This window comes from Babylonia areolata, chromosome 20 (genome assembly GCF_041734735.1).
Source record: "Babylonia areolata isolate BAREFJ2019XMU chromosome 20, ASM4173473v1, whole genome shotgun sequence".
Classification (NCBI taxonomy): Eukaryota; Metazoa; Mollusca; class Gastropoda; order Neogastropoda; family Buccinidae; genus Babylonia; species Babylonia areolata.
Genome location: NC_134895.1, coordinates 32,263,487 through 32,278,929, shown reverse-complemented (window position 1 = coordinate 32,278,929; position 15,443 = coordinate 32,263,487). Strand labels below are relative to the sequence as shown.

Genomic DNA, 15,443 nt, shown 5'->3' with positions numbered 1-15,443 from the left:
ACTAGCCACCGCAGCGAAGTGGTTAGTGTCGCCGACTGACGACTGGGAGGACCGCAAGTTCGAGCCTTATCAGATGTCTTTTTTTTTTTTTTTTGTCCGTGATCGGCTCCTACCCATAGTTGAGCATGATATGGGCTCCTTTCTTTGGCGTTCGACAGCTACGCAGTCAGGGTCAAAGTCCGAGGGATGCAACAAACTCGGACGTCTGGCGAAGATCGGCTACCCCAGAGCTTGGTGTTGAGGTCAGCACCCCAGGCCAGGACTGCTGCCGCGTCTTCTCATACAGGGGGCAGTCTTGGAGAATATGGGATGGGGTCTGGTCAGCCTGGCCGCAATCACATAGGGATGTGGCTGCCACTCCAATCCTCTTCAGGTGTGCTCGGAGGCCGCAGTGTCCTGTGCGAAGGCGGTAGATGGTAGTCTGGTGTCTCCTCTCCGGTGTCCTGATGGGGTCCTGGTGCGCCTGGTAGCCTCCGTTCAGGGTGACCCCAGCCTCTTCGGAGTTTTAGTTTCCTCATACGTGGAAGGAACGGTCGGCTGTGTGAGCTGGCTTCCTTCCTAAGCAAGGTGGTCTGCACGCTCGTTTCCTGGGAGGCCTACATGGGCAGGCACCCACTGGAGGGTTGTTGGGGCTGTTTGGGTAAGGGTTGCGAGGGAGGCCTTGGGGGACTGGATCAGTGGACCAGGATCAGGGGAGTCAAGGGACTGGAGTGTGGACATGGAGTCAGTGAAGATGGAGCTGCTGCCAAGGGGCTTTCCACAGGAGGAGAGGAATTCTGCAGCTGTTTTAATGGCCAGGACTTCAGCTCTGAAATTGGAACACTCCAGGGAGTGCGATACTGCTGTGCTCTCCATCGGGAAATCTGACGTAGACACCACTGCCTCCGTTGTGTGTGGCTTCCTCCACTGATCCGTCCGTGTATACATGCGTCCAGGAGCTGGCTGGGTAGGACTCCTCTATCATGGCCTGAGTTCAAATGGGAAGACTGGCACTACACAGTCTAGGGTCATCCACTTCAAGAATGCATCTTTGGGTGTGTTGCTCAAATTTCCTGACCAACACTGCAGGTGTCTGTATCTCTCAGCTTAGTTGCAGCAGGGATACATCATGAGAGTACAGCCTTGTCAAGTAGTCCCAAACCTAATTGGACCTCACGTCTTACTGAAGATAGTAAAACATTTGACATTGTTACTTATAGTCCAGTCGACCGCACAGGACTGTCCAGCTAAAAGAAAATATACCGCTTACAAGCAAATCCGTCACGTCTTAAAAAAAGACAAGAAAAACAAGACATTAGCTCAACCATAAAGCTCCTTAAGGCAAATAATAGTCTGTTGTGCTAAGGACGTCAGCCATTCCGCTCAATTTATCATCCCCTAAATTACAAAAAGTCGTAAAAAGGGATCAAAGGATCGATTGCAAGGTCTCATAAAAATACAAAAAGGCCGTATAAAGAAATAACACTGCAGAATGGACAGCTGGTGTTTACAACAACACGACTTAACCGCCACAACAACTCAGATAGTAAATCACAGACTGCGGAAAAGAGAAAAAGTGTCAAGGCTTGCTGGTAAAAAGGAACAGGGAAGACTGGGAAGGAAGAAGAAAAAAAGCAGAAAATAGTGACGGAAGATTTTTTTTTTTTTTAAAAAGGCTAAACAAAGAAAGCAACAGAAAAGTGGAAATTTCTGGCACAGACTTTTAAGAAGGTGGAGATGGGATGCTATTTATAACTGAAAGAGCCCGCTGGCATCCCTGCAAGGGGTAGCCGGCACGCCTTCCACTGGCTGACCTAATAATATAACAATACTTCTTTATTCCCATTGCGCCTCCCATCAAAATACTAATAATGCTCAAGGTTCATCACAGGAGCAAAATAGAAGAAATACTTTATATACATATCATAATCACAAGTAAAAAAACAAAAACAAAACACCTGTAACAACTATCCCATGTGTACAACGTATCCCACGTGTACAATGTTTGTATGATAGTCGTGTCCGACTATGACCATCAGAACAGCAGAGGAGGAAACTGCTGTCCCAACTAGTTATCTGGGCAAGAATTTGAGTATAGTGGAGAGTGTCTTGCCCAAGATACATCACCACTCTCCTGGCCAAGAGGGTTTTAGGACAGTCGGCGTTGGGATGGTTCCCAAAGGCCAACTAGCCCTCAAGGCTGCAGCACAAAGAGCCAGTGCAATTTTGCCTCCTAGTTTGAGAATCATAGTCCTTCGCAAAAGACTAAGCTGTAAATGACTTCCTATCGCAATGGAGAAACCATTGATCATACAACTCTCACTTTGCTGTTGGCCCAACTGTAAGCTCATGTCAATGTGTGGTCTAAGCTCAGCGTTGGGGCGTACAGTCACCTCAAAGCACACGGTGAACATCCACATGGCCCTCACCTCATTGGTGGGAGCGAAGAGAGTGAACGGTCCCTCCTCCTGCAGGGAGTCGGCCAGACCGCCCTTCTTCAGCAGCCTGACCAGAGTGCTGTAGTTGGAGTCTGCCGCCAGCACGTCCACCACGTTCCCTGAGGGGGGCAGCAGCACCTGCAGAGGTGGAGTGGGGTGGGGGAGGGGGGGCGTGGAGGTGGGGGCCCAGGTTGGATGGAAGAAGCGTGTTTCAGTTTCAATTCATGGTGTCAAAAAAGCGTCTTTCAGTTTACCGATTTCAAGGAGTTGTCAAAAGCGTGTGTGTTGATCCCTATACGACGGGCGCAGTAGTCGAGTGGTTAAAGCGTTGGACTTTCAAAACTGAGGATCTCGGGTTCGAATCTCGGTAACGGCGCCTGCTGGGTAAAGGGTGGAGTTTTTCCGATCTCCCAGGTCAACTTATGTGTAGACCTGCTTGTGCCTGAACCCCGTTCGTGTGTATACGCAAGCAGAAGATCAAAAACGCACGTTAAAGATCCTGTAATCTATGTCAGCGTTCAGTGTGTTATGGAAACAAGAACATACCCATCATGCACACCCCCGAAAACGGAGTATGGCTGCCTACATGGCGGGATAAAAACGGTCATACACGTAAAAGGCCACTCATGTACATACGAGTGTTCATGGGAGTTGCAGCCCACGAACGAAAAAGAAGAAGATTCCTATACACTACAGCACATCTGCTTAAAAAACAGATACCCGTGTGTGTGTGTGTGTGTGTGTGTGTGTGTGTGTGTGTGAGGGATAGAGAGAGAGGGCGGGAGGTGGGGGGAGAAAGTATGCGCGCGCGTGTTTGTCTGTGATTACATTTTTATCTCACGTGCTTTCTGAGCTGAAATCAACTATGATTTATTTGTATTTCACTTTATTTTATTTCATTTATTATTTTTTGTTGCCTATGTCGAACAGTGGATTTATGTTGCTGTGTAGCCTGTCTTAAACCCCTTGACTGGTGCTGACGAGGGTGCTGTCAGCTGAAGGGCTGTCACCTCACTGAGATACGATACAGCCTTCAGGTCAGGATATCAGTCTCCACACTTTGAACTTATTACTCTTGGTAATGCAGTATTACCTTGGACCAGCAAAATAATTGCCACCATTGATAAGAACACACACACACACACACACACACACCAAAAACAAACAGTAACCACACTCACTCGATACTAACGGCTATAGCCGTCATCCATTTCCATCTGGTTGTATACTGACAACGGCTATAGCCGTTTCGACCTTCAAAAATATCCACAAGTGACGTTGTGACCCAGTGCCACAGACACAGCCATCCATGCTAGAGCCTAATTAGCATAGGCCAACCTTTGACCACTGGAGTGGCTGGCGAGTCACTTGTTGCTGTACTGCTGAGCTATTTTTTATCGTCACCCAGGCCTTTGTGTTCAGACAAACAACAATGACGTCGCAACCTAATGCAAGTTGTTCACAGAGCAGACAAGGCAGGCGTGTTTACACCCTACGAGAAGCCGTGGAACTGGTCCAAACAGAAGGATCAGATGTAGAGTATGGTGAAGAAGATGAGGAGAGTGATTTTGTTCCATCTGAGGAGAGCGAACATGAAAGTTCATCAGATATCGAACCTGATGTGGAAGAGCAGAGGGGCGTGGCAAGTGAGGCGGACAGTGACAGTGAAAGAGAGGCCGGTGCACACGGACTACTGGCTGACCAGAGCACGGACAGTTTTCTTCGATTTGTGAGCAAAGAGTGGCATGAAGATTTTAGATTTTTTCCTGCAATTCCGCCATACACGGACCAGGAACTGCACGGACTGCAGTTACAAGGTATGACTGGCCACACCCCCATAGAGGGTTTTTTTTTTTCCCATGTGTAGACTGCGGCTGTTTTGGATATCAAATAGTGAGTTTTTTCGGCCCTATGATTAGCGTTAGTGTATTCTTACAGTGCATAAACTTTTGAAATGATTATCAGTGTGATGTGTGTCAAAAACAGCTTTTTTTTCAAGAACAATGTGGATTACCTAGACAAGGATAATGGATACCCCATCTCCATTCAGCTACAGACAGAGTACCATAGAGTGAAGAGCTGCTTACTGTGCTTATTCACTATATCAAGAATAATGTCTCCAGATTTCAAGACTGTGTGACTTTTTTTCCAGACCATACTAATACCTACTGTACTGAAGAATGCCACATGACAAAATACGAATTAGCTACTTTTATGTTATTTATTTTAGTTCATTTGTATGGTGCAGAAACTCTCAAAAAGCCTTTTTTTATACTCTGCAGGGTTTGACAATGCAATTTATGTAAAAAATAACCCTTCTTTCAACAATGCTGTGAATTTCACCACTATGATGTGCAATCACCCTCAATTTTGTTATCGTAAAAAAGGTAATCCTATATATCTCTGGCTACAAAAAGTGAACCATAACAGTAAGAGCTTTGAAAGTTTGTGCTCCTCTTGTTCACTTTATTAGTAATTGTGTCTCCAAATTTCAAGACTGTGTGAGTTTTCTTTATTTATATACATTTTTTTTCAACGCTACACTAAGGCCTAGTATGCTGAAGAATGCCACATGAAAAATTACAAACTTGCAAATTGCATGTTACTGATATTAGTTCATTTGTATAGTGCAGACACTCTCAAATAGCCATTTTTTACATTCTGCAGGGTTTCTCAATGTGATTTATGTGGAAAATAACCCTTTTTTCAAAAATGCTGAAAAATTTTCTTCTATGCATTTGCAACCACCCTCAATTTTGTTGTAAAAAAGAAACTATGTTTTATCACTCCAGCTACAAAAAATGAACCATGAAAGTAAAGGCTATGAAACTGCTTATTCCATTTATCAATAAACATGTCTGAAAATTTCAAGTCATTGTTTTTTGTCATTATTTTTTGGTGATTTTTTTCAAAAACCTATACAAATGCCCAGTATCCAGAGGAACATGTGATTACAAAAAGCCCAGTATCGACTGAGTACTCATATTACATCAATATCGTTTCGCCAAGGTTCTGCAGTTAACTCTTTCATGACAGAATGTGTGTACTTTTGTTTTTTTTTTTCTGAAGGATGGCTTTGGATTATACTTCTGGCAAAAGATCCAAAGGTAAAAGTATGACTTTAAGGGATTGAATCATCTCCACATTGACCTATTTTTTTCAGTCCATGGTATATTGCTAAAAACCTTCCAAAACTCACTGACCCTGAAAACATCAGCACTTTCCAATGTACTTTTTGTGTTCTGAAAGCTGAAAGCTCATGTAAATAATTCGGTCTAAGTTTTGAGCGTAGAAGAGAGTATCATTTTTTAAGAGTATCAGTTTCAGTTTGTCCGGCGTCACTGCGTTCGGAGAAAACCACATCTGCTACGCAGATGCCTGATCAGAAGCATAACCCAAAGCACTTATTCAGGTCTTGAGCGCATGCATGCATATATATTTGTGCAGCTGTCGGAGTGGATTTCGTGCCAGAGAACAACACTTACGCTCCCATAGGTTCTTTTTCTGTGCACCAAGTGCGTGCAGCACACAGGGGATCTCTGTTTATCGTCTCATCCGAATGACTGAATGCTCTGTTTGATTTTTTCAGTCAAACCTGGGAGAGAGAAAGGGCGAGAATCAGATTCGAACCAAGACCCTCACTGACACTGTATTGGCATTGTAACCATTTTGCCACCTTCTCAAAAATAAAATCCCAAAGCAATACAATACAATGCAATACAATACATTACAATACATTTTTATTAATTCAAATTTAAATTACATATGCATTCAAAGACTGAAGCGGGGAAGAGAGGGGTGGCACCACACTCACCCTGTCCACCACGTGCAGCAGACCGTTGCAAGAGGCCACGTTCCGTTCAGTGATGGGGGCACACTGCACTGTGCTCACCCGCTGCCGTCCGAACGGGAACTGCACAACACATCACCACATGCCGGACATGACTAGCTTCAGCTTCAAACAGGCGTGAAAGGTACACCGCATCTGCTGTTGACTTAAAAGAAAAAAGAAAAAAACTTCGATGGGGGTATGTTGTAGAAGCCAAGTCGGTTATTACACAGGGGGCGCAGGGGTGTGGGGGTGGGGGTTTGGCTGTGTAGCGTTCTACACAGCACACACGCTGCTGTCACTATGACGGTGGTCCTGCTTCAAAAATAGGGAAACGCATACCTGGTTTACGCGCAGAATAGAATAGACTAGACTTGAATGAACTGGACTGGGCTCGAATCGAATCCACTGGACTGGACTGGGCTGGACTATACAAGACTGGACTTGATTAGAATGGACTGAACTAGATTAGATTGGACTGGGCGATACTGGACTAGATTAGAATGGACTGAACTAAACTGGATTGGACTGGGCTATACTGGACTAGATTAGAATGGACTGAACTAGCCTGGATTGGACTGGGCTGTACTGGACTCGATTAGAATGGACTGAACTAGATTGGATTGGACTGGGCTATACTGGACTAGATTAGAATGGACTGAACTAAACTGGATTGGCCTGGGCTATACTGGACTAGATTAGAATGGACTGAACTAGATTGGATTGGACTGGGCTATACTGGACTAGATTAGAATGGACTGAACTAGATTGGATTGGACTGGGCTATACTGGACTAGATTAGAATGGACTGAACTAGATTGGATTGGACTGGGCTATACTGGACTAGATTAGAATGGACTGAACTAAACTGGATTGTACTGGACTGGATTAGACAGATTGGGCTGGGCTGGACTGAACAGATTTGGAAGTGCACAATGCAACATGACATACTAGACAAGATTACATCAGACTAGACTATACTAGATTATACTAAACTAGAATTGGAAATGCACAATACAACGCGAACAACTAGATTTGACTAGACTAGTACAAAACAGAACAGAATCGAACAGATCTGCAGAACAGAACAGAACTGAGAGTGAAGAAGGCAGAAATTGGATTCAGATGATTTAAGTATTACCAGATAAGCCCTGGCCCGTCTTGAAGGGTTAAAAGTTGCATGGCTTCTCAGGGCCACCCGGGCAGTGAATTCATATCCACTGAGTCTTAGGTTTGGCAGAGAGGAGAGGGGGAAAACAATATGAACTACGAAATCTCTGAAAATATGTACGCTTATTATCATATCATTTGCATTCAAAAGCAAGAAAGAAACGATGAGAAATAGGATGAAGGACCTATTGCACACACACACACACACACACACACACACACACAAAAGCCAAAGGTCACTGATTATCGCTGACTTTCGCAGGTCCTGTGTTTCAAAGGATGGTAAAAACGCCGTCCAAATCAAGACAAGAAAAAACCTATAGCCTCAACCATGACACTGCCAGAGAAAAAAAAGCGAAAGAAAATTAACTACGAGTATATCTTATTACTGTTTGTCTACCGACCAGTCCGTGTCCCCCATCCCCCGACCCCCACCAGTCCCCTCCCTCCCTATTGCCTCTCTCTTTGTCATCGCTGTCCCAGTTTCTCTCAATCAGGTTACCCTCTTGGTATTGTAATGCACTGTATCACTTTTTATTTTTTATTTTTTTTTTTTAGTCACACCATGTTTCTCTGTATGAAATTCAGGCTGCTCTCCTCGGGGTCAGCTCATCGCCACAGTAGCACTCAAACTTTTTTTTTCACCTTAACTCTGCTAGCGTGTTTGTTTTAGTATCAAAGCAGATTTTTCTACACCCCCCTCCCCCCTATAACCTCCTCCCGGACCTCCCCTCCTCTCCCGCCTGTCCCCCTTTAACTCCCTGACGTACGGAGGAATACTTGTTGACGTAGACCCTGCCCTTAGGGTTGAGGGTCTCCAGACGGCGGTTGCTGAACATGTGGCGGCAGTCGATCTCCTCGGGCACCACGTGGAAGTTGAGCACGCTCTGCAGCAGGTCAGGGTCTGACCACAGCTTCTTCATCACCTCTGGCGGCAGGGCCTGCACGTGGTGGAGGAGGCTGCCTTCAGTTGGCAGTGTTCAGTTTGACGGAGGTGGTGTCAGTTGTCAGTGTTCAGTTTGACGGAGGTGGTGTCAGTTGTCAGTGTTCAGTTTGACGGAGTCAGTTGTCAGTGTTCAGTTTGATGGAGTCAGTTGTTAGTGTTCAGTTTGATGGAGGTGGTGTCAGTTGTCAGTGTTCAGTTTGATGGAGGTGGTGTCAGTTGTCAGTGTTCAGTTTGATGGAGGTGGTGTCAGTTGTCAGTGTTCAGTCTGATGGAGGTGGTGTCAGTTGTCAGTGTTCAGTCTGACGGAGGTGGTGTCAGTTGTCAGTGTTCAGTTTGATGGAGGTGGTGTCAGTTGTCAGTGTTCAGTTTGACGGAGGTGGTGTCAGTTGTCAGTGCTCAGTCTGATGGAGGTGGTGTCAGTTGTCAGTGCTCAGTCTGATGGAGGTGGTGTCAGTTGTCAGTGTTCAGTTTGATGGAGGTGGTGTCAGTTGTCAGTGTTCAGTTTGATGGAGGTGGTGTCAGTTGTCAGTGTTCAGTTTGATGGAGGTGGTGTCAGTTGTCAGTGTTCAGTCTGATGGAGGTGGTGTCAGTGTTCAGTTTGATGGAGGTGGTGTCAGTTGTCAGTGTTCAGTTTGATGGAGGTGGTGTCAGTTGTCAGTGCTCAGTTTGATGGAGGTGGTGTCAGTTGTCAGTGTTCAGTTTGATGGTGGTGTAACTGTTCGGTGTTCGGTTTGAAGATGGTGTCAGATTTCACTGTTCAGTTCCAAGGCTGCGTCAGTTTTCAGTGTTCAGTTTGAAGGTGGTGTCAGTTGTCAGTGTTCAGTTTGACGGAGGTGGTGTCAGTTGTCAGTGTTCAGTTTGATGGAGGTGGTGTCAGTTGTTAGTGTTCAGTTTGATGAATGTGGTGTCAGTTTTCAGTGTTCAGTTTGATGGAGGTGGTGTCAGTTGTCAGTGTTCAGTTTGATGGAGGTGGTGTCAGTTGTCAGTGTTCAGTTTGACGGAGGTGGTGTCAGTTGTCAGTGTTCAGTTTGACGGAGGTGGTGTCAGTTGTCAGTGTTCAGTTTGATGGAGGTGGTGTCAGTTGTCAGTGTTCAGTTTGACGGAGGTGGTGTCAGTTGTCAGTGTTCAGTTTGATGGAGGTGGTGTCAGTTGTCAGTGTTCAGTTTGATGGAGGTGGTGTCAGTTGTCAGTGCTCAGTTCGATGGAGGTGGTGTCAGTTGTCAGTGTTCAGTTTGATGGAGGTGGTGTCAGTTGTCAGTGTTCAGTTTGATGGAGGTGGTGTCAGTTGTCAGTGTTCAGTTTGATGGAGGTGGTGTCAGTTGTCAGTGTTCAGTTTGACGGAGGTGGTGTCAGTTGTCAGTGTTCAGTTTGATGGAGGTGGTGTCAGTTGTCAGTGTTCAGTTTGATGGAGGTGGTGTCAGTTGTCAGTGTTCAGTTTGATGGAGGTGGTGTCAGTTGTCAGTGTTCAGTTTGACGGAGGTGGTGTCAGTTGTCAGTGTTCAGTTTGATGGAGGTGGTGTCAGTTGTCAGTGTTCAGTTTGACGGAGGTGGTGTCAGTTGTCAGTGTTCAGTTTGACGGAGGTGGTGTCAGTTGTCAGTGTTCAGTTTGATGGAGGTGGTGTCAGTTGTTAGTGTTCAGTTTGACGGAGGTGGTGTCAGTTGTCAGTGCTCAGTCTGATGGAGGTGGTGTCAGTGTTCAGTTTGATGGAGGTGGTGTCAGTTGTCAGTGCTCAGTCTGATGGAGGTGGTGTCAGTTGTCAGTGTTCAGTTTGATGGAGGTGGTGTCAGTTGTCAGTGTTCAGTCTGATGGAGGTGGTGTCAGTGTTCAGTTTGATGGAGGTGGTGTCAGTTGTCAGTGTTCAGTTTGATGGAGGTGGTGTCAGTTGTCAGTGTTCAGTTTGATGGAGGTGGTGTCAGTTGTCAGTGTTCAGTTTGACGGAGGTGGTGTCAGTTGTCAGTGTTCAGTTTGACGGAGGTGGTGTCAGTTGTCAGTGTTCAGTTTGATGGAGGTGGTGTCAGTTGTCAGTGTTCAGTTTGACGGAGGTGGTGTCAGTTGTCAGTGTTCAGTTTGATGGAGGTGGTGTCAGTTGTCAGTGTTCAGTTTGACGGAGGTGGTGTCAGTTGTCAGTGTTCAGTTTGACGGAGGTGGTGTCAGTTGTCAGTGTTCAGTTTGATGGAGGTGGTGTCAGTTGTCAGTGTTCAGTTTGACGGAGGTGGTGTCAGTTGTCAGTGTTCAGTTTGATGGAGGTGGTGTCAGTTGTCAGTGTTCAGTTTGATGGAGGTGGTGTCAGTTGTCAGTGTTCAGTTTGACGGAGGTGGTGTCAGTTGTCAGTGCTCAGTCTGATGGAGGTGGTGTCAGTTGTCAGTGTTCAGTTTGATGGAGGTGGTGTCAGTTGTCAGTGTTCAGTTTGATGGAGGTGGTGTCAGTTGTCAGTGTTCAGTTTGACGGAGGTGGTGTCAGTTGTCAGTGCTCAGTCTGACGGAGGTGGTGTCAGTGTTCAGTTTGATGGAGGTGGTGTCAGTTGTCAGTGCTCAGTTTGATGGAGGTGGTGTCAGTTGTCAGTGCTCAGTTTGATGGAGGTGGTGTCAGTTGTCAGTGTTCAGTTTGATGGTGGTGTAACTGTTCGGTGTTCGGTTTGAAGATGGTGTCAGATTTCACTGTTCAGTTCCAAGGCTGCGTCAGTTTTCAGTGTTCAGTTTGAAGGTGGTGTCAGTTTTCAGTGTTCAGTTTCAAGGTGGCGTCAGTTTTCAGTGTTCAGTTTGAAGGTGGTGTCAGTTTTCAGTGTTCAGTTTCAAGGTGGTGTCAAAGCGTGCACACTGATCCACATATGCGCTACACCACATACATACATATGTATGTATGCATGTATGTCTATATTGAGAGAGAGAGAGAAGAAATGAAAATTGAAGGAAGGTAAGGGGATGGTGAAGGAGGTATGTTGGGGAGGTAGACAGGTAGAGAAGTAGGTAGGGAGGTAGACAGGTAGGGAGGGAGGGAGGTACAGAGACAGGGAGAAAGGAAGGTGGGGTAGGAAGGTGGGACGGTATGAAGGCATGGAGGGAGGTAAGTAGAAATGAGGAAAGTGGCTGGTAAGGAATGCAGGTGGGTCATGTCAGGTCTTGAGAACCCACCTTACGTTTCTGCATATAAATCACGAAATACAATACAATGCGATGCGATGCGATACAATACAAGACAATACAATACAATCACACTGACCTGGATGGCTTCGTTGGAGGGAGCAAAGACAGTGACGTCACTCATATTTTGCAGTACTGACGTCATACCAGCAGCATCTGCCAGCTGGACGAATTCCGTCAGTCCGTTCTTCTTGGCAACAGAAACCAGGTCCAGAGCTACCACAGAGTTAAATGCAAAAGTCATTAAAAAAAAGAGTTAACTCAGGTTTGATTTGAAATTCTAAAGGTCCTGTAACCTTTTACGTCCATCGGGACAGTGAGTTCTTCGTTTGTGGGCTGCAACTCCAACGTTCACTCGTATTTACACGAGTGGACTTTTACGTGTATGACCGTGTTGTTTTTTGTTCGGTTGGTTGTTTTTTGTTTTTTTTACCCCGCCCTGTAGGCAGTCATAATCCGTTTTCGGGGATGTGCATGATGGGTATGTTCTTGTTTCCATAACCCATCGAACGCTGACATGGATCACAGGATCTTTAACGAGCGTATTTCAGTTACTGCTTGCGAATACACACGAAGGGGGTTCAGGCACAAGCAGATCTGTACATATGATGATCTGGGAGATCGGAAAAATCCCCACCCTTTACCCAGCAGGCGCCGTTACCGAGATTCGAACCCGGGACCCTCAGATTGAAAGTCCAACGTTTTAACCATTCGGCTATCGCGCCCGTCAGACAGCGAATTCATATCCACTGTATCTAGGGCCCGGCGTAGGAAGGCGGGGCCCAATCCTCTCCTTCCGCCGTTTTAACCTTCCCCAACCGAAGTCCGTCAGGGGCCCATTCACACCTGGGTGGAGTGAGGAGAATCACAGTTAACTCACTCAGTACGGCCAGTCCTCTCTTCTCCTCTACACAGACCCCTCGGATGTCCAGTGGGTGTCTGAATGACCCAACCTTTAGCTTCCGTCGTCAGAATTGTGGTATTCTTTGTCAACATTCACGTCTTCAGTATAAGAGCCTTCCGCTTGCAATATTTTGATGATGGTAATTGGGGTGAAACGCTGTTAACGTCGTCTCTTTCGCCGTTCGTATGGAAAGAGTTAAAGTGCCTTTCCCATGGACACAGCACCATGCTGAAAAAAGGGCTTCCTTCCAGCCCTGATCACTGGTGAACACTGGACCAGAACGCCTAAACAAATCTGCCATGACGCCTCAGCTGACTGAGGCGATAGAGAAAACACCATGTGTGTAGCTTCTCGGATAATTTGTGTTTGCTTTAGCGTTTGGTACAAACATACACAGCAAGCAGCGATACCAGGTTTTACACTTGAAACAAACACAACGCAGTGATTTTTCTTTCCAGATGAAGACCCCCCCCCCCCCCTCCACTGCCTGGCAACACCCCTCTTCCTCCCCCTCCCCTCCCCCCTGATTGTTTCCGAGATTGTTCCTCTCTTACTTTAATTCATCCGAACTCCTTGCTGCATGAAGCAGCCTTGGCCTTTCCTGATCCAGAGTTACTGTTCTTAGACAGTGGAAAAGCATAGTGAAAGCGCAGTTAAACTGGTTCGTACCGAAAAACCTTTAACATGTGTCTTGGTTCGGAAAACCAGTTTGAGCTGCCGCGAACTGGCTTTTTAACACACACACACACACACACACGCGCCCAATGCTCTTTCGTTGTGTGTGTGTGTGTGTGTGTGTGTGTGTGTGTGCGCGCGCGCGCGTGTGTGTGTGTGTGTTAAAAAGCCAGTACATACAGCCCCCGATCAGCACATGGTGCGTGGGACAGGCGTGCAGCATGGCGTCACTGCTGCTGTGTGCCGGGGAGAAGGGGATGCGCTACTCACTGCCCAACTCACGCGTCACGGTGCATCAGCCCTCTGGGCAGGCCGTGGTAGGCAGAAATGTTTTGATGGTGTGTGTGTGTGTGTGTGTGTGTGTGTGTGTGTGTGTGTGTGTGTGTGTGTGTGTGTGTGTGTGTGTGTGCGTGTGTGTGTGTGTGTGTGTGTGTGTGTGTGTGTGTGTGTGTGTGTGTGTGTGTGTGTGTGTGTGTGTGTGTGTGTGTGTGTGTGTGTGTGTGTGTGTGTGTGTGTGAGTGTGTGTGTGTGTGTGTGTGTGTGTGTGCGTGCGTGCGCGTGTATGTGAGAGCACTTAGCGCACGGCCGGTTGTCCCTGACAAAAATTCTACAGAAAAATCCACTTTGATAGTGACGCAAATACACTGGCAGACGAGAGAAAAAAAATGTAGCGCTGCACTGTGGCGACGAATTCTCTCTGTGGAGAGCAACTAGAGTGTCACACTGAGAATATTCATCTGTTGTGACAAAAAGTAATAAGACAGAATACAACAGAATACAATAAAATACATCACAACACAGCACAACAGGACACACAGAAATACAACACAGCACAATACAACACAATACGATACAGCACAATACAACACAATACGATACAGCACAATACAACACAACATGACACAATACAACACAACGCAATACAATATAATACAACACAACACAATACAATACACCACAACACAACACACCACAATACACCACAACACAAGACTCACCGTCATCAGGGATCAACACGGCATCTATGACGTGCATGACGCCATTGGTGGCCATGACGTCAGAGCGCACGACTTGTGCGTCATTGACAAACAGTTTCTTGTCCTCGGTGCGCGTGAGGTTGACGTAGGCGTTGAGCTGGTTGCGGGTCTTGGCTTTCCCCTGGATGATGGGCGTGCAGATGACATTGGGCAGAATATGGTTCTTCACCACCTCTGAGAAACACACACGGGCAGCCAAGGGTTACACGTGTAAACACGTGCGGACGACACGGATAGACTGTCAACAGCTTCTTTCTTTCTCAAAACGAAGTGACGGCAGATGCTTACAGAGGAATATCACATGCTTTTTAAAAACCGTGGTGCGTGTGTGCGTGCGTGCGTGCGTGCGTGCGTGTGTGTGTGTGTGTGTGTGTGTGTGTGTGTGTTCATTTGGGTACTCATGCAACTGATAATCATATCAATAACATTGTTTACCGATGCATATAAACTTTTGTATATTTCTCTTGCAGTAACTTACAAACTTCAGAACTTTTGACGCGAATCAAACCCCCAAAATATCTATCATTTGCTTTTTTTTTCAATACAAAATGCTCTTGGTAAGCAATAAACGTATCGCTGATATATAACGGTGATTATTATGCTTCAGTATATTTACTGTTATAATGTGGTGTCATTGGTATAAGAATAACTAGTACATCAAAATGACAAACTCAATACTTTTGACACAAAGAAAATATCATAACTGGAGGAATACATACAGGGTGAACACGTGCAGACACATATACACCATGGTCACTCACTGTCGAGGCATTCAGGATTTCTTGACACCAGTCTGTCCAGCAGGCCTACACACAGGATGAACGCATGCAGACATATGTACACCATGTTAACTCACTGTCCAGAAAGTCCGGATTTCCGGACATCAGTCTGTCCAGCAGGCCTACATACAGGATGAACACATGCAGACATGCATGCACCATGGTCACTCACTGTCTAGACACACAGGATTTCCGGACATCAGTCTGTCCAGCAGGCCTTTGTCCAGCCGCTGGAAGGCGGAGTTGGTAGGGGCCAGCAAGGTGAACTGACCATCCTTCTGGAGACTGGACACCAGGTTGACTCTCGCCAAAGCTGTTGGGACAAAAAGAGGCCAAGATCTGACGTTTAACCCCTTGACCTCTGCTTGAGTATGTTGGTCATTGAGGACTCTCATCCTGTCATGTAGTTAACTGAGACTATAATGCACATGTGAGTGGGTAGTGAATAAAACAGGTATGGGAAGGGGGAAGGGGGCGGAGGGGGGTTGGGGGTGCACATTTTTTTTTTCATATGCATAATCAAAAAACAATAAGTGACGACTGTC

The 15,443-nt window shown here is 46.2% G+C and overlaps 1 protein-coding gene across 4 annotated transcripts in view; it reads right to left on the bottom strand.

The window, feature by feature from the left end:
* The window catches only part of LOC143295411 (transforming growth factor-beta-induced protein ig-h3-like), a 61,542-nt gene that overhangs the window by 3,319 nt on the left and 42,780 nt on the right, over positions 1 to 15,443 (bottom strand). For all 4 annotated transcript variants that reach the window (XM_076607094.1, XM_076607095.1, XM_076607092.1 and 1 more), the window contains exons 7-12: positions 15,071 to 15,211; positions 14,081 to 14,293; positions 11,583 to 11,719; positions 8,187 to 8,357; positions 6,232 to 6,330; positions 2,409 to 2,555 (exon numbers count right to left, since the gene is read on the bottom strand). In XM_076607094.1, coding sequence (XP_076463209.1) covers positions 2,409 to 2,555; positions 6,232 to 6,330; positions 8,187 to 8,357; positions 11,583 to 11,719; positions 14,081 to 14,293; positions 15,071 to 15,211 — 908 coding nt within the window. The remainder of the gene's footprint in view (positions 1 to 2,408; positions 2,556 to 6,231; positions 6,331 to 8,186; positions 8,358 to 11,582; positions 11,720 to 14,080; positions 14,294 to 15,070; positions 15,212 to 15,443) is intronic.